A 27,749-nucleotide genomic window follows, 5' to 3' on the forward strand; every position below is an offset into this window, starting at 1 on the left:
GCGAATGCCAGCCTGCCTGCTGATGGGCACATCTGTTATATTTTATCTGTTTTGTAATCCAAATCTTTCCGAGACCATTTCTGTCCATATACAGTCAATCCAGTTGCGCCATTAGTGTTTGAGTACAGATGGCAAGTGTGCTCATAATAATGTTCCTGACTGTGACTTGGATTCTGTGAGACAGAAGTTGACTCTTACCATTTGTGAGCCATGCAAACACAGAATTATTTTATTCTGTTAGACTTATGCTGGGCTTCAGGCAGATGTAGTCTGAAAAAATAGTTTTACTGTGAAGACTTTTTTCTTTGAAGATGCTGCTAATTCAGCCCGTGATATTCCTGAGGAGCACATCCCACTAGTATTAATCATTATGAATAATGTGTTATTCTGAGAGTAATCCCCAGGGAGATGGCAGAAGCTACCTCTTCGTGCGTCATTTAGATCTTGGTGAGAGTTGTAAGTTGCAAGAGTGATTACAGAAATTGGAGACCTCACAAATAGTAGTGAGAATAAATACTGGGGTAGTATTTAGACTGGAAAAGCTCTCAGATATTTTATACAGACTTTTTTTTTAAAGTGTATTTACATAATACAGCTATCAGAAAAATATGAATATTTACATATAGTTTGACAGAAAAAAGGAGGTAACAGCAGGATGTTACAATCCTACTAGGTTACCCCCGTTAGAGCATAGGAACAGCACCAATGACGAACAGGACATAAGTATCCTATAATTAGTCTTGAAAGTTTGTGAGGGTTTCTGCTGGGAACTACTTTAAAAAAAAATAATACAAGCTGTCTCTTTATCCGATAGTAATGCAGCCAAAAGAGAAATGGCATTTGCTGTATGAAGTATCTACTGAGAGTAATTTGTCATTAGCAACAGACGTTAGTTAACACTGTAAGCACCACTATGATTCTGACTAAATAGCACTTGTTAAGTTTGGTTTAATTACTACAGTGGTAATTATGTATGTTACAAGCTTCAGCATAAAAGTGACTGATTATATGTCTTTTATAGAGGAGATGGAAAGTGAAAACAAAATAGTTAATTATGACATACACTTTTCATAGCTTGCACAGCTGTACGAAGAGAATGAAGACAGCTGCAAGAATAAGCTTTAAAAATAGTTTGTTTAGCTTGCCTGTTCCCTAACTACACACACATGGTAGCCTGTCCTTCTGGAAGGAGGCACCTGGTACCAAAATGTTTGTATCTCACCCAAAAGCACTCACAGCACCTTCCTGGTGGCTGCAGAAGCACCCATATGGTATTAAGTTAAATTAAATGAAGAAATATTGAAAGCCTGTACATATGCATGTAGTAATCCTCCATTCTGATACTGTAAGATACCTATGCTAATATTTCTAATTCTTAGAAATTGTTTTGTTTCTCTATGTTTTTACACTTGTGGATAACAGTGGTAGTTACATAGAAAGAGGAAGGAAGGTGAACTTGTAGGAAAAATCTCTAAAAACACCTTTCTGAAACAAAGACACAGTGAATAAACTTTGGAGTGTTACTGTTTTATGAGCCATAATTTGAAGTTGTTTATGATAGGCAAAGGCTTTTTTGATCTATATTCGCTGTTGACTAGATTTTTATCTTCCTAGAGAGATGAAGGTAGCTTAAATGAATCTGCTAAAAGAATGGAAAGCAACTTGAGGGGTTTTATTTTGGAAAACAGAGTTAATCTGCAAGAAGGTAGGATAGTAGAACTCTCCCTTTTTTTTGCATAAGCTGGTTAAAGAAAAAAGGCCTTTAACCTCTGCTCTTAAATGAGAACATCCATGGGTTTCTGTGCTTTCTGCGTAATACTTAGTTTGTCCATGTAAGTGGAAAACAACAAATGTAATGAGATTTATACTTAAATTTTAAAGAAGTCTTACAAAGTAGAAGTGTTTCAACTTGTAAAAATTATGGGGGGAGGGAAGAAGAAAAAATAATTGGTGAAAATATTTTTTAAATTATTCTTTTTTTTTTTTTCCAAATGAAAGCTGAGACTTTTTTCCAGAAATTACTTTTTCTCCCGCCTTGTTCACTTTAACACTTTTCAAAATTAAAAGGAGGGGCAAATCATAATAAAATAAGAAGAAAGGGTAAAGCATCATCTCTGATATGCAAGAAATTTAGAATCCTGCTTTTGGAAATGGAAAGTATGAGTAATGGGATATGAAAGAGTATAATTTAGGGAGAAAAAAGGCCTTTTATTTGGGATGCATGTACTGAAAAGTTTCATCCCTTCTTAGCACTCCTGTCAGTGACTGACTGCAGTTGATACTGAATTGTTATGTCATGTGAAATGGCATTTTGTTCAAACATGAAGAATCAAAAAGCCTAGAACAATCTGGAATGAAAATTAGAAGTTATTTTTGCCAGTTAAAATTGCTGAATAATCATGAATACAGAATTTTATGAACATTGAGTTATGTTTTCACACTTCACTGTTTTTTCAGAAATACAATCATCAGTAAACCATTAGTCTACAAACTGAACTGGTGCCCATTTTGATAACCTCACTTATATTTTACTGCAGTGTGTAAGGTATGATCCAGTCTACAATGAATTACATTAAGTGGTCAGGTACTTGTTATGCAGTGTTCTAGAAGGGCACTACCCAGTTTTGCTGCTGTGGTGGGGAAAATTGAGAACCCTCAATATCCGTGGAATAGTTTTCCCAGTAGAAAAATCTTTGCAATTGACTGTTGTTGCAAACCCAAACAAACCCAGTAAAATTATGATCTGACAAAGGAAAAAAAGAAATAACTTGAGACAAATTACATCTGTGTTCCTTGCACAGTCCTACTGCATGGATACCCATGGAAATGAGAAACTGTAGGTGGTTATTAGCCTGGCTGTTTCAGCACTGCACTGCTGTCAGCCTTTTTTTGTGCTTTGTGACACACATCATTCTTAATTCATCAGAAGCATTTCTTTTTTCTTATATCCCCAGTAATCAGAGATGTATCAAGAACCTATCAAAAGTTTTCTTTAATTCTCTGTCTGATCTTAGTCACTCTTACAGTAGTAGGGTACTGCAGTATTCCACTTCTGGAAATGCCTTCAGTATTTTCTTCCTGTAATCTTAGACCAATTCTGAGTATTCAGAACTTCTCTGCAGCTTCATCCTGTTCCTTGCATTCATGCTCACGCCTTTATTATTCAGCTGTGCCAGACTGTGCTCAGCTGCTTATTTATGCTAAAATTCTGCAAGACCACTCCACAGTAAAAAAAATGGGAAGTGGTGATACAGAGTTGGGCAGCTAGCTGTCATTGTGTTACAGGGAGTCCCCGCATGATGCCTCACTCAGAATTGCTCCTGGATGCTAAGCTCCTGCTGCAGGCAGGTAGGTGATCCTTCCTGAGCTAAAATTTAGACAGAACTGTGTGCTTTTCCCAGGACACAGTACATCCCCACAGGCATCCTCACAAACATGATTATTTAGAATTATGTATAGGATGTTTCTATGTGTGTGTATATATATGTACATGTGTGTATGTATATGGAGCGAGAGAGAGATATAAAAGTAAAAAGAGTATCTCTCTGGTCAAAGTAATTTACTGGGTTCTGCATCATAAATGGCAGAAAACACTGGTTGCTTCCCCTCATTTCCTTGCAAAGATGCCAGTCTTGGGAACAAGTCTGGTATGATGATAAATGATTAAAATTTGACAGCATTGTAGGTAGTTAAAAAGAGTACCTTTCAAGATGAAATGGCTTAATCAAAAGGGGACATTGTTTCTTTTTCTTCATCATCTTTGATGGCAATAGAATTATGACAGTACCAATTTGTATGTGAGTGTGGAAAAAAAAAAATGGAATGTTTTTTTTACTATCTGGATATAGACTATCTAATATACCAGGTTTATCAGGATCATTTAGGACAGCCAGGTGATCAGGCTCAGTCCGCATGGATTTATGAAAGGCAGGTCCTGCTTGACTAACCTGATCTCCTTCTATGACCAAGTGACCTGCTTAGTGGATGAGGGAAAGCCATGGATGTTGTCCACCTAGACTTTAGTAAAGCCTTTGACACCATTTCCCACAGCATTCTCCTGGAGAAACTGGCTGCTCATGGCTTGGACAAGCATATGCTTCACTGGGTAAAAAAACTGGCTGGATGGCCAGGCCCAGAGACTTGTGGTGAATGGAGTTAAATCCAGTTGACAGCCAGTCACAGGTGGTGTTCCCCAGGACTCAGTGTTGGGGCCAGTTCTGTTTAATATCTTTATCAATGATCAGGAGAGGGGATTGAGTGCAATCTCAGTCAGTTTGCAGATGACACTAAGCTGAGTGGAAGTGTTGATCTGCTTGAGGGTAGGAAGGCTCTACAGAGGGACCTGGACAGGCTGGATTGATGGGCCAAGGCCAACTGTATGAGGTTTAACAAGGCCAAGTGCCAGGTCCTGCACTTGGGTCACAACAACCCCATGTAGCACTACAGGCTTGGGGAAGAGTGGCTGGAAAGCTGTGTGGCAGAGAGGGGATCTGGGGGTACTGGTCGAGAGCTGTCTGAATATGAGCCAGCAGCATGCCCAGGTGGCCAAGAAGGCCAAGATCATCCTGGCTTGTATGAGGAATAGTGTGGCCAGCAGGAGTAAGGAAGTGATCGTGCCCCTGTACTTTGCACTGGTGAGGCTGCACCTTGAATACTGTGTTCAAGTTTGGGGCCCCTCACTACAAGAAGGACATTGCATTGCTGGAGCATGTCCAGAGGAGAGCAACAAAGCTCGTGAGGGGTCTGGAAGACAAGTCTTCTGAGGAGCGGCTGAGGGAACTGGGTTTTTTTAATCTGGAGAAGAGGAGGCTGAGGGGAGACCTTATTGCCCTCTACAACTGCCTGACAGGAGGCTGTAGCGAGGTGGGTGTTGGTCTCTTCTCCCAGGTAGCAACAGGACAAGAGGAAATGGCCTCAAGTTGCACCAGGGGAGGTTTAGATTGGATATGAGGAAAAATTTCTGTACTGATAGAGTGGTCAAGCATTGGAACGGGCTGCCCAGGGAAGGGGTCAAGTCCCCATCCCTGGTGGTATTTAAAAGATGGATAGACGAGGTGCACAGGGACAGGTTTTAGTGGTGGACTTGGCAGTGTTAGATTAACAGTTGGACTTGATAAGCTTAAAGGTCTTTTCCAACCTAGACAATTCTATGATAGTTTGTCATCAGTTTGCCTTCTAATTCAGTATTGAACAAACACAATTTTTCATTAAATACCATGTATACAAACACTGATATTTGATACTTCATATTCAATTTCACAAATCTGGTATTTGCATGAGACTAAAATAAAACCCATCCATGTCCTTTTTTGTTTTCTCTTTTTCCCTTTTCTATAAACCATGCTTAATATGGTGGTATTCTATTCACATGTTAGTGCTTGAGTTTCATTAATTTTTCTTTGTTGGATTCTTTTTCTGCTGTGACCAATCAGTATTTCCACGTAGTTTACCTAAAAGGTGTGTTGTGAATAGGAATAATATGATTCTGTGTTAAAGCAACAGAATGGGAGAAAAATTAGGGCTTTCATTTTCATTTATGAACTAGCACTGCAGATTTAGATAAGACTGATGAATCTTGGAAGAGAACAGATAATCAGTTCTTACGTAGTGCTGTAATGTATGTGTGCAGCAAAATGAAAAAGTAAGACGCAATGAATAATGAATTTTATAGGGAAAAAAGCCACAAAAATGATGCACAAAGTACATTTTGTCATTGAATGAATAACTTGATAACCAACTGGTATCCAAATTTAAGTCGAGCTGAGTTTGGCTGGGGTTCTTTTTGACTTTTGTTAACAAGCATAGCAGCATCGCAGCTGACTTAATTTTTTTTCAGGGAACTGATCTCACAGACATTGACAGTATAAGCATTTTCTGTGTATGAGTAAAAGCACTAAGGCTTAGAATCCCATATTTGCAGCTGTTTTACATAACATCTGGATTTCATCCATGTTACCAGCTAATGACTATGGCTAATTTAAACATTTAGGTGCTAATAGTGGTACAGTACTTAGAATTTAAAGGAGAAAAAAAAAGATACAATTAGGTGCTCTCACTCCCCAATAATAAGAATAAATTTCAATAATAATAATAATAAAAGAAAAATTAATGAATTTCTGGTATTCTGATGTTAAAGTAATAGTAAAATCTAGACTTTAATGGTGAACTGTTTAGTGCACTTAGAAAGCTGTTCAGTGGGTTTTCTTTAGCTCTGGAGGTCATTAAATGTTTTAGGTTAATTTTTTGCTTTGACTTAAGATAAATCCCATTGTACTAAAGGTGTAAGTTTTTGTTATGTTAGGCATCAAAGACTGGTCTTCTAGCCCAGACTGGTTGGTAATATGAGCCTGTCGAAAAGATAATTACATGCTCTGTTGAAAAAGGGGATGGTTCTCATCATCTTTCAGGATTTATCTCCATGAGTAGATAGACATAGAAAGTATTTATCATAAGTTGCTTTTTTTTTCATTTATATTTACACAAAATGCCCTTAAACTTGTTATTTTAACTCCTGCCTTTTCACATGAAGACACAATTATTTTGGCTTGTAACCAGGATTTGAGTAAATATTATTAAAATGAAATTTGTAACACAAATAAGGAAGTGGCTTTTTCTATAATTTTCTTACAGTAACTGTAACAGTTAAAGCTTTAGAAGATGAATTAAACAAGTCCCTGAGCTATTTAATTGGGAATTGCTGATGTTGCTCAATATTTATGTGGCATTTTTTCCCAGTAGCACTAACAGAAAAAAAAGTTGTTCTGTGAAGGGCGTTCTTGAAATAGGAAACCTGAATGGGTATAACTAAATGCCTTTGGTGACTCCGAGAATATTGTCTTAATGAACGACTTTGGGCTGAGCTGTGAGTAGATGTCCGCTTCTGCCGACTTCTCATCCCTAGTGATCCCGTCCTGCGCCGGGTGTTAGAGCTTGAGGGGTATGTGTCAGGGGAACGGCACGTGTGTCTGTGAGTGAGGGAGTGTTTTTGTTATCAGCTTGAATTTTAACAGCAATTGCAAGGAAAGCAAGTGATTCTGCAAATGGATAAAGCAGGTTTACCGTCGTCTGCAGGATGTACCAGAAAATGGAATGAAACCCAATTTTCCGACTGTTGGGGGTTGGAGGGAGTTGTATGTGAAAAATTGCCAAAATAAAGAAAGAAACTGTGCTTCCAGCCCCTTTATTAATCTATACTATTTTTACTTTACAAAGGTTACTTTGTTTCAATTGGGCTTTTGCCTAACGTTTTCCTAGGCCAGTCTCTAGAAGTAGTAAGGATAATAAGCAACACTGGACAAAGTGCAAATGCAGACCCTTGTGGAAACTTCCAGTCCTTGTGGGAAGTCTCCCAAAGGAAATCCTATCGGTACAGCAAAGGTCTGAAATGCTCAAACATACGTTCATTCTCCTGTCTGTTATCTAACAGTTAAGTACCATTCTTTCAATGCATTAGATGGTTAGGATGTGGTTGAGGAAAACTGCACCCAGAATAGCTAATTTGCTCTGTGCTTGAGAGAACGAATACCCGTATAAACAGGGCGTTCTGTTTACTCTACTGCAACAAGCAAACTTAAAGAAATTTCTTTTTACCAGCATGTGAAAAGGAAGATATTGACCAGAATATTAGTGGCTTTCTGATGGTGTGTGCATATATGGTATTGAAAGAGATGGGCGCTACTTTAAAGCCAGAAGTCCCCTAGTGAAACTGGTGCCAGGTTTGAGCCTAATAATGATGATGTGAGAAAGCAGCATCAGCAGCACTGTGCTGGGGCAGACGCACCTCCCTCACCCTGGGGAAGGGCCCCACGGTTGGGCTTCTCAGAGCTGCAGTGAACCCTCGTAGAACGATGGAGCAAATGGGAAATCAAACTTGCGACAGGTGACGAGGACGCTTTCTGTGCTCCTGATTCATGGAATTGCTCAGGCTCCTGGCAGTGACATCTTTACCCATTCTTTTTGTCACTCTTAAAGTTCATTTGACGTATCCTAAAGTCTCTGCTGAACTAAAGCATCATTTTTATGTTTCCGCACCAAGACAGTGGAGTGATTAGACTGGTTAATGCTGGTCTGAGGATACCCTTGGATTGTAATTTGAAAAATCCTGGGGAATGTGCCAGTCTGAATCTGGCCACATTTTGAATTTCTGCCCTTAATTGTTTTTTCTGCTAGTAATGATTCTAATGGTATGGACTCGTTTTAACACGGCTGTTAGCATTGTTGATTTCATGTATGCCTCTGATATTTGATATATTTCACGTCCCTCCCTTCTGAAGTGGGCACAAAGACTTTCATCTTTATTAGTTTTAGGCCTGCAGCTGGTCTTCAAAGGTATCAGAAACAGTTTGTGCTCTCCTCTTCCAATTTGGGAAAATAATAATCTTGCAGAGGCAAATCTTCATTCCCATGAGCTGAGAGTGTGTGATCACTTTAGCCGTCATCAGACGTGGCCAATTCCAAAATGAGGTGATGACTTATTTTGTTGTTGTTCTTTTTAATTATTTTCTCACTTTCACTTGTGCTGTTAACTCCCTGGATCTTACAAGTAGGTTTGATGTTACTTCCAGAAGAGCACTTAGCAGTAATTAGACATGCCATAAAAATTGAAAAGATTAGGATGAGATCCTAGTCCAAGAAAACTTTTTTTTTTTTTCATAAACCACAGAGTGAAATCTGAAAAGACTTTACAGACCACAGAGCTACTTCTGCTGAACTGTGAAGTAACAAATATTCTTAATTGATGGAAGAGCTTAAAGGTTCTTTTCATCAGTTCTTCAGTAAATGCCTGTATATGGGTGAGTGTGGTTTGTCTTTGCAGCAATACAACTCATAACACCTCCTGTTCTTCATCCAAGAATGTTTAAATAGTTTAGGTGAAAGTTCTGTACATAAGGACTTTTTCCACTTTGTAGATTCTAATAATAATAAAAAAAATCAGTTCTTTGTGTATCAGCATGTGTATCCTACTGCAGCATAGTCCATACAGAGTTTAATTACTTTTACTAGAAAGCAAACTCCAGTTCTTTCTAAAATAATGTTTTGGTGAAAATAGGATTTGAAACCAGAGTAAAGTTAGTACCATATGAAAGAAAGTGTATCTGTTAGCAAGTCTGTATTTACTAGCTTTAAAAGTCCTGTTTTAAAGTGAAATTATGGGTTTTTTTCATCCCTTGTGGTTTAACCTTTCTTCTTTTAACAGTGATGCATCAACATAAGGTGATTTTGAAAATTTTTCTCACTGCAGAGGAACTATTACACTTGCAGTGAAATCAACCATTTCAGTAACATTTAGTTCTACATAAATAAGTAATACCATGAAATACCAATCCTCCTCCTCTTTCTCCTCTTCATGCTCTCATGCCCTAAGGCTTGCTGAAGACCTACACCTAAGTGAGGTGAACTTAAGACATCTCTGGATTTTTTTTGTCAAGCATTGTAACAGGCTGCCCAGGGAAGTGGTTGAGTTCCCGTCCCAGGGGGTATTTAAAAGATGTGTTGATGTGGTGCTTAGGGACATGGTTTAGTGGTGGACTTGGCAGTGTTAGGTTAATGGTTGGACTTGTTGATCTTAAAGGTCTTTTCCAACCCAAATGTGAAAAAATGACTCTGAACTTTGCTTGATTTTTTTTTTTTTTTTTTTTTTTGAGCATCCTCAGGAAATTTACATGTAAAGCCCGTGATTTTAAAAAAAAAAAAAAATCTTCTGAGAGAATAATGTTGTTAGAAGATAAGTTCATCATTCTGTCACTACACAAACAAAGCATGTTAATTTAAATTGCAGCCAGCAAGAGGCCAATCAATTCCTTCCCTCAAATCCGGTCAGTGAGGAAGGAGTCCTCAAACAGTAAAACTGCCAATTATCAAGACAGGCTTACCAAGGACATTATTTAACTTGTCTGCTTGTGCAGAATACCAAGACTATTCACTGAACTTAGTTCCTGAAACATTTTAAAAATGTTAATAGGCTGTATTAAAAAGAAAAAAAAAAACAAACCAAAACACCCTCTATCCCTCTACCTCCCCCCCAAAAAATAAACCCCAAACGTGTTCTCACTCAAGAATCTTTACTCTTATTCACCTTCAGAGTGGGGGCAGTCAACGTTTGGCATCCAGTCCTTCATATTTCTTTACAGCAGTGAGGCTTTGATGTGCAGATAATACTTTACCTGTGGCATATTACAATCTTAACTTCAAGCCTCCAGTTCAAGCAGCTGCTATAGCACTTTGGACATTTTTTTTTTTAGTTGTGTAAGTTTTTCATAAGACTTCAGCTAAGGTGCCTAGGAATAAGAAGATTAACTTGGCTAGAAATTTCAGTAAGCACTGAATTAACAAATTTCAAATTTGTCTTAAACATTCTGTGCATATAGAATGCTTTTTTGTGCAATGCTACAGTGGACTAATTAAACAAAGTTATGGACTGTCAAAGTTTGTAGACACTGATATTGCTGAAATTCTGCAGAGGGGAACTGATTAGATCTGAAAAATACTACTTTCTTCTTCAGCCATTGTGTGCATGAGATATGCATGTTTAGCTATTGTAGACTGTTTATCACCAAGCGATTCAAACGCCCCATTAATTGTGGTGCTGGATTAAACTATGCATATATTAATTGTTAGCTCATTCTAATTTACATGAGCGCATAAGCTTGAGGGCTTGATGTTCCTATCTTGTTTGTTTTGCAATTGAATTACCTACTAGTGTTGAAACTGTTGATAAACCCCTTGTGTTGGGAATGTATTGGAACTCTTAGGCATAAAATTATAAATGAAATGTGCATCAAGATGTGGTTATAAAAGCTGTTCTCTTCTTTATAGTAACCTGCTGCTATGCCCTGGAAAAACGCGGTGCCTTAATATAAGGCACAATTTCAATTGATTGAAATTGCTACCGTTTTATTATATTCTAAAGTATATAATTCTCTTTTACAGTTACAGCATGGGGATTAACAAGTCATTCTATAGCGATTCCAAGTGTAACTAGGGCAAAATCCTTTTTATTTTTCTTGTTTTAGTAAATAGAGTCCTGGGATTTAATTTCATCCTTACCTTGAGACTCATGCAATGTGATGTGAACTTTGAATTCAACTTGTCCACACTACAGGTAACAAATGCAGTTCTGTGCCTGTGAAATTAATAGTTCCACCTTCCACCTCAAGGAGTTCAAGTGAGGATATAGACTCAGCCATAACAGGCATCCAAAACACCTTCCAGAAAGCGTGTGGAGAGACTGGAAGTGGTTTTCATCAAATATCCTGACCTCATATACAGTTGACCTAGGAGATTATCAGTGAAGCAGCTCTTATGTATTGGTGGACAGATGGGCTTCCAATATCCATACTGGGCAAGAGAGCATGACTAAGGTGTGTCACTATTTGTTTTCCCATTGAATATTGAACCAAAGCCATGTTGTCTAAACTGAATTTAATCCCCTCAGGGCAGTCATTGAGCTGTGCTACTATGACTAAGGGTCTGATTTCATTTTATGCTGTTTGCTTGTTCTCCAGAAGTGCAGGGGAATTGTTCAAAATGCATTTTAACCATAGATTTCCCCCAACACTCCCAAATGCCTATACATGTTTTCCAAAGAATTTGATGAATGCTGAAGAATGTTATGGATGGTTTGGTAAGGGTTAAAGTTTAAAAAAAAAAGGTAAAGTGACAGATTTGCCTGAATATTGATCTGTTACTTAAACATGATCCTGAATAACACTGAGGATAAGACTGTTGTGGAAAGTGGCATACTTGGCATGCTGGATTTCAAACCGAACAGTAGCTTTTGATGTGATGCTGTGATTGAGCAAATTATGTTAAAGGAATACAGAATCACAGAATGGCAAGGGTTGGAAGGGACCTCGGGAGATCATCTAGTCCAACCCCCCTGCTAAAGCAGTTTCACCTAGAGCATGTTACACAGGACTTCATCCAGGCGGGCTTTGAATACCTCCAGAGAAGGAGACTCCACAACCCCCCTGGGCAGCCTGTTCCAGTGCTCCGTCACCCTCAGAGTAAAGAAGTTTTTCCTCATGTTCAATGGAAACCTCTTATGTCTCAGTTTGTGCCCATTGCCCCTTGTCCTGTCACTGGACACCACTGCAAAGAGTCTGGCTCCATCCTCTTGACTTCCATCCTTAAGATATTTGTATGTGTTGATGAGGTCCCCTCTCAGTCTTCTCTTCTTCAGGCTGAACAAGCCCAACTCTCTCAGCCTTTCCTCGTAGGGGAGGTGCTCCAGTCCCTTTATCATCCTAGTAGCTCTCCTCTGGACTCTTTCTAGGAGTTCCTCTGGGGAGCCCAGAGCTGGACACAGTACTCCAGGTGGGGTCTCACCAGGGCAGAGTAGAGGGGGAGGAGAACCTCCCTTGACTTGCTGGCCACTCTCCTCTTAATGCACCCCAGGATACCATTGGCCTTCTTGGCAACAAGGGCACACTGCTGGCTCATGGTCAGCTTGTCATCCACCAGGACTCCCAGGTCCCTCTCAGCAAGAGCTGCTTTCCAGCAGGTCAGCCCCCAGCCTGTACTGGTGCATGGGGTTCGACCTCCCCAGGTGCAGCACTCGGCTCTTGTCCTTGTTGAATTTCATCATGTTCCTCTGTACAGCATTGCCAAGACCCTTGGGAATATGACAGATAGTTCCCTTAGGTAGTTTTAAAAAGGTTGACAAATGGGAAACTTATCGGAAACTAGGGATATTGGAGTGACTTAAGAGTTTCAAATCTCACTTTTCATTTTACAACTGTGGAGCTCTTTTGGATGATCTTCTGTAAGGCTTCTTGATCTTAGGTTAAATATAACTCTATAAGAAGATTTTTATATTACAGGTAGGCAGAAAAAAATACCAGAAGACCTAGTGATAAAAGCTTGAGCTTCATGTGTGAAATAAGTAAGAAATTATATGTGAATAAACAAAATTATAAGTTAACATGTGAAATAAGGTGAACAATGGCAGCAGTGGGGAGTGAAGCCTAAATCGGTATACTAATAGGTTTCTGAAGACCACAACACTGGGTATAAGTGGCGTAAGTTGTGACTGTGATGGTCCTTGGGTCCCTGCTGTGAGAGCTCCTCAAGGACACCTGCTATACTAGATTAGCAAAAGGGTCTTTTGGAAGCAGTTTTACTTAAAATAGGCTACTGTATTACACATGCTGTGGGACATAGGTCTCTTATGGCTGCTTTAGTATGCATTTACGGTCTGTCTTTGGAAAAATAGAAAGGTCACTGTAAAGTGTGGATAAATTGTGTACAAATGTGAGAGGGTTGTTCATCTGAGTTCCATGTAGTCCCTGGTGTGAATAAAGGCTGAAAGATCAGGTAGGCTCATGTCACTTGCAATTAACTGAAAATGCATGTATTTTAGTTACCTAAAATTAGAGAAAATTCCAAGAGTTCTCTCACTAAAGCTAGAGATTTTATCCTATCCTAAGAAAATTCTCATCAGTTATTCTAAATATGGTGGTCTGTTTATAAAAGATATCCTTGGTGTTCACGTACGCAGGAGTTCAATAACCAGCAGGATCAAAGGTGCATGTTAATAGGAGGAGTTGTGAAAAGTATTATTCCTCCATAGGGTTACTTTTATACTGTACAAAACCTTCTCATTTTTTCCTTGCAGAATGACAGACTGTCTTTTGTAGCTGGACTTGTGCTTCCTTTCTGAATTCCTTCTAGACATGCCAATCCTCTTCTGGAAGAGTACTTTTCTAGAGTGTTGCATGATTTAATCTTGCATGCAAAGATACTAGAAATGAGTGTTTCAAGTTTGATTTTGTGCTGAGTTCTGTCTGCTTGATGTTCTTCCAGTTCAATAACAGTTGCGTTGCATTCATCTCTGCAGATGAGTATTGATATTGCATGATCACTTGCTGCCAAATCATCTTCTAGCAATCGAATTTTAATGACATGAAGGCATTATGTTTTTCCAAAAGCTTTGTTTTAGCAGGCTAACACCAGTTAAGTCTTTTGTGCTTTAATGGATATTAAAGATGTAATGGTTTATCTCTGAATTGGAAGTACAGTGTAGTCCAGTTCAGAAAATATATAAACAGATGCCAGATAATTTCTTTATAGTATTTTCTTTGTTTCTCTTGATTTTTTAACAGAAGAATATGCTGGAGGTGCATTTACTGTATACATAGGGCAAGCCTGAGGCAGCTTTAAGATGGCTTTTGGAGTTTCCAGTTGCAATGTTACTTCTGTACCAAAAGTTTGTCACAAACTTTGTAGTTTGCTTAGGACCCCCTGCATTTTTGACAGTGAGCTGAATGCCACATTGGGTTCATTGCTATAGTTACTCTTGCTCTTGAGTTAAAACTAGCCCTACATGTGCTGGAATCACACCTTCAGTTGCAGTGTACAAAACCCTGAAATCTTTGGTTTTCTTTTATGTCTTCTCTTACATAACTTCATCACTGTAATTTTCTGACTAAAAATGTTAACCAGAGTTATATTTTCATATAGCTAAGCAGTAATGTTTTTCAAAATTGCCTTGAACAATACTTTCTTTTCAGTACTTGAAATATGACTGATGATCTTCATAGATGTTTGAATTCCTATCATTATAGCGTTCTACTTTTTGAAGAAATAAAAAAAGTAAAATCCACACAAATAGCAAAACAATAGAAAAAGCAAGCCAAAGCTAGTGTTTCTACACCCCCCCACCCCCACCCCCAACATGATCAGGACAGGATTATATTTTATTTTTTTTATTCTGAATAATACCTAAAATGAGATGTAGTTGTTTAACACATACTGTATCCATAGAGTCTATTTATTCAGACTGAATTCCACATGGACCATGGATAATCTTTTTCCCAAATGTTTACTAGTATATGCTCTTAACAAGTGCTGCACAATATAAACTGAAGGAACCATAAAGAAAAGGGGCATAATAAAATTAAGTCTTGCTTTTCAACAAAGTCTGATCTAAGATTGAGAAATGAAATTTTCAAATGGGTTAGATTTTAAAGATTTTTTTTCTGTAAAGGACAGGAATCACATGCATTTAAATGTGTACAGGGAGCCATAGCTAGTATTAGTAAATGAGTCACAAGTAGGTTTTAAGAGATGGTATTGAAACTAATGCTTTTAACTGAGATGAAAGGAGATCCAGGTTCATTTCATGGTTTTGTTGAGGTGCTCTTCTTGCATTTGTAATCACTCTGTGCCATGCACAGTCCCGAAAATCAGGGTAATAGTGTTCTGTTTCTCTGCCCTTTCCTACCTCAGCTGGTGCGTACAGTCTTTCAAGACAGACTGACGGATGCTGTGTGGGCATGTGTGTGGTCTTTAGTACTAACGAAGCTAATTTTGGATGCAGCTTGTAAGTGCTGTCATAATAAAATTGAAAACAAATTGGAAGTGCTGGATTTGAGCATTTATATGTGATGTTTTTCACATTCACTTGATTTTCTGTTGTTGCTATAGATACTATCTTTAGTTATAATTTCTGTTGATACTTGTTTACCTTTAAGAATTTTGTTACGTTTTTACAAAGCTTTGCTAAATCAGTTTCCCGTAGGAAAAAAAAAAAAAACCACCCTACTTTGAGTAACAGAATTGGAAAGATTACATATTTGAAAATACTAACTTTTTTCCATCCAAACCTCCCAAACACATAAGATTTTAAAAATACATTCTTTTCTTTATAAAGTAAATAAATAACTTTGTTATCTCTTAGTACATGTAAATATCTCCAGCTGGGCAACCCTTTTCCTGGTTTGCAGTTTGTTCTTTCTTCCTGGTCTCTCAGCGTTAAATCTTACAGCATATCTTCTCCATTGACAGCATTTTTCATGTATAGTAAGTTGTACTTTTCCAAGAAGACTTGTAATTCTTCCTATCCCAGACCATTTTAATTGTGTTTGTTAAAACCCAGGTAAGTAGTCTGTCCCTTTCTGAGCTTTGTTATCCTTGAGGACTAGTCATTTTACCTATTCATTATTAAATAAGACTGAACCTCCTGCTGTTCTGGTCTTCCACAAGATACACTGGAAAATTGATCCATTGCTGTATACTGCTAGGCTTTATTTCAACTTCGACAGTTTTGAATATCTATTCACATCATTTTCTATAGACAGACTTGTGAGTGCAGAATGTGTAAAACATTTTCCCCTTCTGCAGAGGAAGAGAAAATAGGATACAGAAAACATCAAAAATATTAGCTAGTGGATTGATGCTCTGGAATACAGCAGAAAAGAAAAAAGTTGAGAGGCCTTGCTGTAGGAAGATGAGGAAGCGGCAATGACCTTGTGCTGTTGATGGGTGAAGGTCAGGTATTTAGGCTGATTATATCTGTTGTCTGCCCTTGGTACTGTTGATCACAGAGCTGTTTACTATCTGCCAATCCCTGAAAAGGCAGGGGGAGTGATTAATTCAAACGGTGGGGGTTTTCCTTTTCTTTTCCTTTTCCTTTCTCCTCTTTCTCTCCTCTCCTTCCCACTCTTCTTCCTCCATCTGTCTCTGCTATGGAACTAAAAGAATAGTTTGAGTAATACACATTTTTTTAATGGCTGCTTCTTGTCATCACAGTTCCAGATACTACTTGGGCATTTAGAGACCATATTGTAAATGTAAATGAATTTCAAATAATTTAAAGTGAAGAAAAATAGGGGTATAAACAGCTGCTCTTTTGCTGTGCATACAACAAGCATTGTCAGTTCTATCTCATCCTGGCTGGTGAACTTTGAATGATTCTTCTACTCTTATTTAATACAGTAATTGCATATAGGTGAGAGTCAAATGCCTAGCTGTTATCCAAACCTTATATGACTAATGAAAAACAGAGAATAAGAATTATTCTTCTCTTGAAGAATATTTCTTCAGAAAATAACATTAAAAACTAAAAGTTTGTGCATCGGTGATAGCCTGATGTGCTTTCTTCTTGCTTACAAAGTACAGCTGTGGAATCAGATTAGGTTCTCAGTGTTTTATTCTGTGTGTATTTGGCAAGGAGACTCTTTTATATCCAGTCTGTAATCTTTTAAATATGTATGCTCTTACAGCTATCAATACTTTTTCATTTCTGTATAGCAGTGCACCTATAAATAATTCTGTTCTTACTGGAATTAGCTATAATATAGTGCCTATAAAACTTCCACGCTTTCTGCTGGAAATGTTATATTCTTGCCTCTTCATTTGCACCTCCAGCCCAACTCATGATTCTGGATTAAATTCATTAAATATATAAATAGTTTTGGGTTGGGGGAAGAGGTCAGAATTTTCTTTCCTTAATTGATGCTTTATCTCTCTGAGATGACTTGGGTCACTCAAGCTAGCAGTTTTAATGGAAGAGGACGGAGATCAGGAGCAGTCCTTGACTAGAGTCTGTATATTATGTGATGGCTACTTACTATATAATATTGTTATTAGGAAAAAAGTGAGGCAAGAGCAAATGTGAGAAAATATTATCAAAAAGTCCTTCTTGACATATCCATAAGAGAAAAGAAGGATATTGCTATAGTAACTTTAACTGCTAATTGTCATATTGCAGAGGTTTTTTTAAATTTTTGAATTACTGCAATGTGTATTATTATATGAATATGCAACATACTAATAAACCTATTTTTTCAGGATAATTATTGGCCCATGGCTGAAAAAAGCAGATTGTATTATTATCAGTACATTATAAAATCATTATTTCAACAGCTTTATGTATTTAATATAGATGGAATTCCTTTCATATTCAACTCAGCAGGAGCTTCAATATTGATTCCAGTGCAGCCAAGACTTTACCTGTGGACATTGGAATAAATGCTTATTGAAACACTCTAGAATAATTAGATCTTAGAGCATGTGATAACCAAAAAGTTACCTCACCTAACATTTAGCGAAAGGAATTCTTTATCTTGGCTAAAATGTAGTATTTATCTTGTCTTAAAAGATATTGAGAAGTTCAAGACCAAGGCGACCTTCCAAAAGAGTTTGGTCTGAAAACAGATCTCAGTAGAGGTTACTTTTATTGCAAGAAGATTTACCATGCACAAAACCCCCTGCTTAATTGCCATCCTCCTCTTTGAGCAGAAGCCAGAGTACTGGGCAAAGGGCTGGCAGAATTCTTGAAGGTTATAAAGCATGAACTTGTAAGGTAAAAGTATAAACTCATTTTTGTTTCTTGCTGCAATTTGGAATCAAAGAAGGTTTGTTAGTGTATGATTAGTCATGATTATCTTCTGCAAGACGTCAAGTCATGCAGCTGTTTGGAAACTTTATTAAATCTCTTACTACAGTTCCATGCTCTGTTCTCCAATGATGTCTCTTTGATGATGTCTCTTTCTTTTTTTTTTTTTAATTTCTTTTCTTTATTTTCCCCTTTCTTTTTCTTCCTTTTGTCCTTCCCTGTTGGGCCAGCTGCCAAATCTCAGGGTTCTTGAAGATCGATTAGAAAGCTTTTGCTTCTCTGCTCACTTCATCTGTGTGCACTCCTTCACATAATGTTCTTTACATAGCTTCAGCAGAAAGACCTTTAGCCAGCAGTTAAATAGGGTGATATTCAGTGCCTAAGGTAACAGTGCGAGTTTGAACTCAAAGTAGTAACTGAAGAAAAAAGAAATGGATTAAATTGTAGGATTTAAAAACCAAAATACTCTATACATTCATCTTGAATTGTGCGAACTGGGATTTTTTTACTTGCCTTTTCAAATGTGTGCGGTAAGTATGTGTCAGAGGAAGGAGTAATCTAAAGAAGATGTAGTATTTCTCCTACATGTTTCTAGTTCATTGCTTTACATCCACACAGTACTTCATATGTTTGTATTTGTTATGGTTGCTAGTTTAGGTAATAAGTACTTGTGTAAATTAGCAGTTTTCTAGTTAGAAGTTGAATTTATCATGTTGTAATAGTTGATAGGTCACGTGTGTATATTATATGCATGTGTGGGTGTATTACAGGTATGTGCACTCCTCTCTATATTTATTTCTTACTAATACCTGAAGAATCATGTCAAGATTTCAAACAGGTAGCAGTATCAAAGCGTGGAAGCTACTCAAAATGGAAAACCCAGAGAAGGCTAGATGTGTCTCAGAGATTTAACCCAGAAAAGCCACAAACCATACCACTTAAGGCGGCTATTTTAAGAGATATATACAGCAAGGCCGTATGAAATTTTCTTTGCTCACTACTTGAAAAGGTGATGATGAAAACAAACCCTGTGTGCTTCAAAAGCATTTCTTGTGGTACTCGAGGCATAAGGGTTTGGAAGAACAGCTAGAAACTGCCAACCCTCAAATGGATGACTTGCTGTGGTGTGAGCAGGAATAGTAACCCAAGCAGGAGCCGGGACTGGAGGTCTCCAGGGGTCCTTTCTAGCAGTATTTATATGATTTTGAGTGGCCCTGATATCCACTTTACATACGAACAATAACAAACAGAGATATTTGTCCAATTTTCTGCCAGTAACAGACCATTTTCCAGCTTTTCCTTTGTACCCAGCCAAAGAGTTAAATTTCATTTTGACTGTTACATTCAGCTAATCGCTAAGAAGTGCCTGGAGGCAACTGAACCAGAGACAGAGGACAGGAGGAGGTACCCCTGTATGCCTTGAGTTACTATGCTTTCGGAAAGTCTGGTGAAAGAGGAAGAAATGGCATGCTATGTTACATTTCAAAGAATTTCTTCCACAAAATCACAGTTTCTGTACAGGTGTGGATTGTTGTAAAAATTATATGGGAATGTTGTCAGGAAATCCTTTTAATTAATTAAAAAAACATGCTTCCCTCTGGAGTTCTGTGGTAACAAATAAGTAGTTATTGTCATATTTTGTTTCTGAGTTTTAAAGCAGAGGACTTGCACATACTGCAACATTACTGTATATCTGAAAAAGCTCTATATATTAATTGGTAAATATTTAGAGTTGAAACTTTTCTCATGTTTGAAATCTGGCTTTTTTTTTTTTTTTTTAAGCAGTGATAGCCACAAGTGAGCTAATGCTGTTTCTGAAGGCCTAAAAGTTGATTTTCATAATTAAGGGCTATTGAATGAAATACACCAAATAATACATTAACAGTGCATGACTATCAGTACTCTCATCTTGTCCTGTTGTGACATTAGTGTAGCTTTAGCAAAAGTTTTAAAAATAAATTTTACCAGTACTGTCTGATCTCTTAAGTGAATCAGCCTCTAAGTGAATCTGTGCCGAGGCTGTTACTCCACCCATGGTGCCCTTCTCTTCTTCTGCAACTCCTCATCTGTCTCCTGAAATGTATGTGATTTGTCTGAGTTTTACCCATGACCCTTGCTGAAATGTGGTGATTACGATGTAGTAAGAAAGAGGTATTTGCTATATTTAAAAAGTGTCAGTGCTGATCTTTGTGAAATGTGTTGTGCCTATGGGGGAAGAGACCTACTTTGAAGTAGGCAGGAATGAGCTTGTCTAGTCGGTGGGTTTAATTTCAGTTTACAGTGGCATCTGCTGATCTGTTTGGTGATACGGTGGTTTTTCATCTGCGTTACCACGTCGGTGGAAGGGTTAGGCACTGCCGTGCTTTCAGAATGCCTGGAATCTTGTAATTTTCAGAGGCAGACTTTCTACATTGATAGATATATAAATCTGGTGATAGCATCTTGTACCACATCAAAGACAACTGCTGCGACTCATTCTTCAACTTCAGGCTCTGTTAAGTGTGTGCTGTCCTTTCCTAAGAAGCATAACCATGCCATATCGCCGGCTCAGCATAGGGATTTTTCCCATCTAGTGTGCCCCGTTTGCAGGACTTTCTCCTGCAGGTGATCTCCGTTGCCCATCTTCTGACGAAGCTTTTTACTGAAGATGCAATAACATTGGTTTGGTCCTTGTCTGTCCCCATTTCCCTTGGGTGGTACTGTTGCCCCCTAGCTGAGGTTGTGCCTTGTCTACCTCAGTCCTTGCCTAAACTGATTTTTCAGGGTTGTTCGGTGCTGTCTGTACAGCAATAATCTTTTTTTTTTTCTTTTTCTTTTTTTGGAGGGGGAGCATGAGGAGGATGGTTGTTAATAGAAAAGCAAACAGATCACAGCAGCAGTGTATATAGCTTTGGAGTTATACAGCTGACCACTGTAAATCTGACTGAACTTGTTACTCCCTTTTAAGTGTAACTTGGACTGATTTATCCCTAAAATAAAGCCAGGAATTGCAAAGTCATTCCACAAAGAATAGAGACTATAGTCTCATCTTTGCCGTGTTCAGGTAACTGTGCTCTTCCCGCAATTTCCTCAAAAGAAATGTTCAGAACATGCATGAACTCAGTAGGAAAAAGCTAGCTTTTTGTGGTACAAAGGTACGATTTATGTAGAATGGGTAAAAAGAAGTATTGTGGCTTATCTGAAGACAAATAACAAGCTTCATTCTCCAGTGACAGCAATTACTTGCCTTTGTAGTCATACAAAATAATTCTTCTGTAGGAGAAGAAATTCCACTGTGCGAGAGCAAATATTTGAAATGGACCAAGTGTTGTGTGCAGGAATTTGATATGCTCATGGAACACTGTTGTGTGCTAAAGTAAATAGATATTTTTCCTTTACAAACGGAGGAGCTGAAGACATCAGAGGTGCTGCAACTTCTGTTCGCTAAATTACCATATGTCTTTTCTTTCCTTTGTCCTTTTTTATTGACTTCTCATTTGATATGCCCGGACTATATACAGTCCTTACTTGCTGTTGTTATCATTGTCCTGATGATACAAAAGAAAACGCTTTCTTAATGTGTTGTGAAATATAACCTGGTTTGTAATCCTGGGTGTGCTTTTAAAGACAAATAGAACCACTGACTATAGCATCGTCAGACACTGCGCATTGAGGCCACCACTGAAACGGTGGCCCTTTGCATGCTTGGGAAAGAGCACTCTGGTGTACTAATCTCTGGGAAAGTAATTTTTATTATTGTTGGCTCCTGTGTTTAGCATGCAGCTCTCAGCTGACATACTATACATTATAGAAAAATGCTTATGACTCAGCTAACAAAAGCCCAGTGAAGTGTCTAAATTAGGAATCTGTTTCTTGTGCCTTTTTTTTTTTTTTTGTGCTTTTTTTACTTACCACTGCACGCTGTCCTGTCTTATTCATACACAGGGCAGTCAGTCCTCTGCAAGGCAAGACCACACTCCATCAATTTTATGTAAGCATCAATTCCACTTAAAAGAAAATTTACCATTTTCATACCACAAGTAGAAGAAACCAGTCCATCAGAATAGAAGGCAAAAGTCCATCAGACTTTAAATTACATTTAAGTATAGATTAATTCTTTGAAAATAGCAATGCTGTTTCTATGGCCTTCTTTTCTTGCAGTATGTTGATTTAGCTCTCAGCCTTTACATGTAGCTATAATAAGGTACAATTGCAGTGTATGTTTTCCGTGTAGACCGAAGCACATCTTACATAGCTTCAAATGAATGCTTGTCGTAATGCTGGTTGTAAAACAATCAGAAAAATAAGATAAAGCATCTAACAAAATACAATGAAGAGTGGAAAACAAAGAAAAAGTATTAATAACTCTATGGTACAAAACCACAAGCTTATTTTTTTACTAAAGTTATTAATAGGTAACTTTGAGAATTCCTATGATTTACTGGCTGAAACATCAAGCCTGACTGTATACAGGTTTTTAGAAAAAGCCAAAGATAGTAAAAGTCATGTGCTGTAGCATAAGGAGGTTTTTTTCATTTGATGGAACTAAACTTTGTAGTTTAGAGATCTCATCATTGTATGTCACAGTGTTAAAATGTATCCAGATTAGGTCAGTGCCTGGTTTTTTTGCAGCTGAAGACCCCATATGGGCTGATTCCAGCTGCTGAATGTGAATTCCTGTGAATGCTGGGCACTTGAGAATGAGGTTTCTTGAGTTACTGTGAAGAGTTGTTGGGGCTCTGAAAGGCACAGCTGCTGCTCACCGAAGGAGTCCTTTCCTTTTGGTAACTCCTCACAGTTATGAATTCATAACCTGAAGAGGTCTTTTCAGTAGTTTCAGTGTTACTGTGTGCTTTAAAAATCAAATGCAGTTAGCTGATTTATCTTAAATTCAATTGCTGCTGCACTGTAAAACATTAATTTTACACGTGTTTAGTCTAACAATGGTGTGAAGAATTTTGAGAAATGCCCTCAACTGAAGCTTGTCAGTAAATGCCTAATTTATTACACCTGGTGACTTTCCCAAGTTTCCCAAGCATGTCCCGGTTTCATTCCTGCATCGGGATAACTTTGTTCGGACGTAGCTCTCAGGAAGGAGGCAGCCATCAAAATCCTTATCGCTGGACTTCATAAATGTAGGACAGTCTCCTTTAACAAGAAACAAATTTAAACCATCCCTTCTGTGGTAGGTGTGAGCAGACTCTCCCTGTACACCTCCTGTGATCTCCGTGTGCTCTCCAGTAATGAAGAGCTGAAGCCATCAGCAGGCTGCATGGTGGAGTCCCTTGGGCTGCTGGGCTTCTGTGAGGAGTCCAGTCTGTCATTCAAGTGTTTGCAGTCACATTTCTCTTATCTCTGCTTGAACTTCCGTTCTGCTTTCTGAATAGCAGTCAAGGCTTGGGTTTGAATAACTTTTTGCCAGCAAAGTAATACATACCACTTTTGGGTTCTTGTTACTATATAGATTTTCCAAGCAGAAATTCCTTGCAAGATGAGGCAAACAAAAGAAAAGTGTCTTTATCTGTGCGTACTATACAAACACTTTAGGAAAAGGAGAAGAAATGAGAATTGATGCATCTGTTGTCTCTCTTTACTACAGGTGTGCAGGATCCTCAGCATGAGAAGATAATTACTGTGACTACTAATGGAAGTATTCACAGCCCCAAGTTTCCACACACATACCCACGCAATACTGTACTAGTGTGGAGATTAGTAGCAGTAGATGAAAATGTATGGATACAGCTTACTTTTGATGAAAGATTTGGGCTTGAGGACCCAGAAGATGACATTTGCAAGTAAGTTACTTTTCCTTTAGCTTAGAAAAATCTGAAGGGAAGTGTGGGGGATGGAACAAAAGCATTGCTCAAGTTTTGCAAAAACGTGACACCTGTATGTCAATATATTTATAAAATGCATCTTTTAAAGTATTAGTTTATGATTTTATTTTGCAGTGCTAGAGAAGGATTTCATGCTTGAAAGCTTTGGGGTCCCCTATTTTCCTTCTGCATTCAGTATCTGGGCCATGATATAAAAATATGAAATATTTAATATCTCTCTCAACTAAAAGTTTTGATACCTGGGAAAATATTTTTGACACAATTTTATAGGAATGAATGTCTAATTTCTCTGCATTCAGTATCTGGGCCACAGATATATTATTATATAAAAATATGAAATATTTAATATCTCTCTGAACTAAAAGTTTTGATACCTGGGAAAATATTCTTGACACAATTTTATAGGAATGAATGTCTAATTTTTACAGAGAAAATTTGGGTAAGCAAGTTACCTGAAGTGGAATTCTAGTCACGACACAGTTCAACATCCCTGTTTAAAAAAAACAAAACAAAACAAAAAAACCACCAAACAAAACAAAAAATGCCCAAAAACCCCACACAACACCCTACTGCATAATATTTAATGACCTTTAATGGTCAGGTTCTCAGTTTTCTGTGAAAAACAGCACTTACAGTATTGCATTAATTGACATTCCTCGATGGTATTGTTTTTTCTCCAACTTCAATAAGTATTCTGCCTGCTCAATCACTGGCACAGGTTTCTGTAGGACCTGTGGAATCTGTATTTCCTTCCTATGATTCACAGCCGATGGCTTTGTAGCTTGGGAGAGAAACAGCTGTGACATAACAGGCATCAGGATGGATGTAGTTCTGAACCAAGCCATCTGACTGATCCTGGTTTGGATTTGGGATATTTTGTGAGGCAGTAGGGGCTGACGTTACATATGCTTCGTGCGGGTGGGTTGGGGGAAAGGGGAGAGTTCCTAAACCCCTGTATCCTGTATCTGTCTGCCATCATAGCAACACATTGCAAAAAAAGGTCTATGTGTGAATAGTGGTATGTTGTCTGAACTCCTTTCAGTAAATTAAGTAACAGAGAAAATATGCCATTTGAATGGCATATCCTCCTTTGATGTGTTCCTGGAGAGGTACTTCACACAACGTTTTTCTTTCAAAGTCACTTTTTGTTTTCTTTTGTGTTTCTGTTTAGGGTTTTATTTTTGAGTACCTTGTATGCACGTTTGATTTGATTTTGCTTTCAGTTTTTCTAATTAACTGGCATTCAGTTGGTTTTATATCTTGAATCAACTTTTGATAATAACTTTTAATTTCTTAGAGGTTACTTTTGCACTTATCCTTAATTTGGGGGCTGAGGTTCATAACAGGTAGACAGATATCTTTCTTTCATCGTTCTGAAGTGAGTAATTGTCAAGGCCATGTCAAATATAACTAAAATATTAAATATTATAAACATATGTTTGCTCAGATGAGTGCACTCCCTTTGCACAAGAATTCTTTTCTTTAAATGAAAACTTAGCTTGCTTTTTCTTTTCTTTGCATATGGCAGAGTGAAGTGGCAAGTGAAAGAAAATCCAGGTAGGGTGACTCATTCGTCCACTTGCAAAGAAAAAAGTAAGATAAGTTAAAATATTTTTAATACTATAACTAGAATAGTATTTTAATGGGAGTACATTTATTTTAAGTAAACAATGTGCTGAATATAAAAGTACCAGTCAAATTAAGAAACAGTAATAAGTCACTCATAATCTTCACTTGGCTGTAATCTTATCATGCTCGTATTTGTGCAGGGATATCAGGAAGTTGGATGAATGCAATTCTTGATATGTGCACTTTGAGGACACATTGGGCTTTTTGGCTTGGAAGATATGACCTTCTGAAAAAGAATGTTATTTTGTTGTTTTTAACCAAAAGAAAAAGCATAGCTAGAGTTCCTATGAATTTTTAATTCAGTAACAAACTTGGTAAAGAAAGAGAAAGTGTATATTGTTTGATGTGAAGGGAGTATAAATAATTGACAAGTTGAGGAAATAACTAAAATACAGAGTTTAACAATGTAAACAATTCTACACAGCCCAAGTAAGTTACCGGTTATCAAATTAATATCTCTTTATAAGTAATGCCTTGCGTTTCTTATCTCTTATAAAATTATTTAATCTTTTTTTCTAGTACCTTCTGTAGAAGAGCTAAGCATTTTTGACTGCATTCCATACTATTTATTACTCCACTGTGTTTCTGCCATCCTGAAACACAGAAATCAGTATTGTTGCTGTAGAGTTCTCCGTAGTTTCTCCAAAGGCAAGTTTGTATGACAAAGGACAGAATATGCCATGAAATTTAATGTACTGTAACTGTATACCTTACAGTGAGCTGATCCTTTAGTCCTGACCTATGACTGAAACTAGGTAAAAACTGCAGACTTTCTGTGCAACAGTGTACAGTTCATACGAGGATATCTTTCTCCCACTTCTGTAGTGTATGAGAGGACCTCATGAGTTACCAGCAGTGGTTGTTGTCACAGTTTTCACTTTGTCTATCTGCTTCTTAAGCTGCACGTTCTGTGCAATGCCAGAGCTTTCTCCATCGTCGCTGTAGGCTGTAGCGCCCTGTAGTGTCAGCTCAGTGGGCTGAGGAGAGAATATGCTGGAGTATATTAGTCTGAGATAATTAGCAGCTTTTAAATCTCATAGTAATTCAAATATTGCTCACACACAGGAGAAAATAAAAGAAAACCATATCCAACTATACAAGACTCTTTTGCTTAATATATTTCTATAACAGGAAAACAATGATAGGGTAAATAAGAAATGTCCTAGGTGTATCCTGAAGCTATGGCAAGTTTTTGCCTGTATCTGGCAGACCTGACTTCCACACTTGCATTTCTCCAAAGTCAGTTGTGACATTTCAGGCTATTCTGTGAGGTCTTTTCATCTAGAATGAATATCACATTTTACAGATGCATTGAAGGTACCAGTCTAGTCTTCACTTTAGATACTTTCCTGAATCTGAATCAGACTGATCCTGCATAGCTTTTTTTCCACTCTGTTTTTACTTGCAATTCAAGTTACAGTATTTACTAAGGTAGAGCATTTGTATTACAGCAAATTTTATCTTTATGACCAGCCATCCTGACCCAGCCTTACCTGGAACAGCATTAACATGCATAGTCCTAACTGTTGTGCTAGTTCTCACCAGTCTTAAGCATGATTGCTGTGTTCTCTGTGTTTTGGAAACAAAGTTTAAATTATAGGGTTTTTAGAATAAGCTTCTGATATTGTGCCTATTTCTCTGGATCATTTTTGTTCTGTTTTTACAATTGTGATGTGCTTGAAATTTCTGCCCTTCATCTCTACATTGCTTAAAATACAGCTAATGATTTTTTTATAATAGTTTTATTTCATCTGTACTGCATCATTTCTATGGGCAAAATGTTAAGAATCCCACTGTGTCCTTTCCAAAGTGAACACAAACTCCAATTTACATGGAAACTAGATCCATGCATGTATCTCAGAAGAGATTTAGGTTATTTGGTTGGTAGTATGGATATATAATTCTCTGCAATATTGCAGGAATTTCAGCCCTGTACACTTTGTTTGATTTCAGTTGTGACTTGGAAAAGAAAAAGGTTACAAACAAAAAAATCCCCCAGCAAATCAAACAAACATCAAAGGAGAAGGATGCAATCTCCTGGCTGTTGTGTGCAGTACTGTTCAGACAATAGAAATGGCAGTGAATTTTCCTTTCATAGGGGACTTTCTAGCTATAACAGCATCATAGGGGGTTTACATTTGTATGTCCACCCCTTCTGTTGAAGAAAAGCGGCTTTACTTCAGCTG

General features: G+C 37.7%; 1 protein-coding gene across 1 annotated transcript in view; it reads left to right on the forward strand.

The window, feature by feature from the left end:
• Positions 1-3,299: 3,299 nt before the first annotated feature.
• PDGFC (platelet derived growth factor C) overlaps positions 3,300-27,749 on the forward strand; it is a 75,560-nt gene continuing 51,110 nt past the window's right edge. Inside the window, exons 1-2 of the mRNA XM_009636460.2 lie at positions 3,300-3,348; positions 23,697-23,892. Of these exons, the coding sequence (XP_009634755.1) occupies positions 3,300-3,348; positions 23,697-23,892 (245 nt within the window). The remainder of the gene's footprint in view (positions 3,349-23,696; positions 23,893-27,749) is intronic.

Source organism: Egretta garzetta, unplaced genomic scaffold, assembly GCF_000687185.1.
Source record: "Egretta garzetta isolate BGI_Z169 unplaced genomic scaffold, ASM68718v1 scaffold114, whole genome shotgun sequence".
In the NCBI taxonomy this organism is placed as follows: Eukaryota; Metazoa; Chordata; class Aves; order Pelecaniformes; family Ardeidae; genus Egretta; species Egretta garzetta.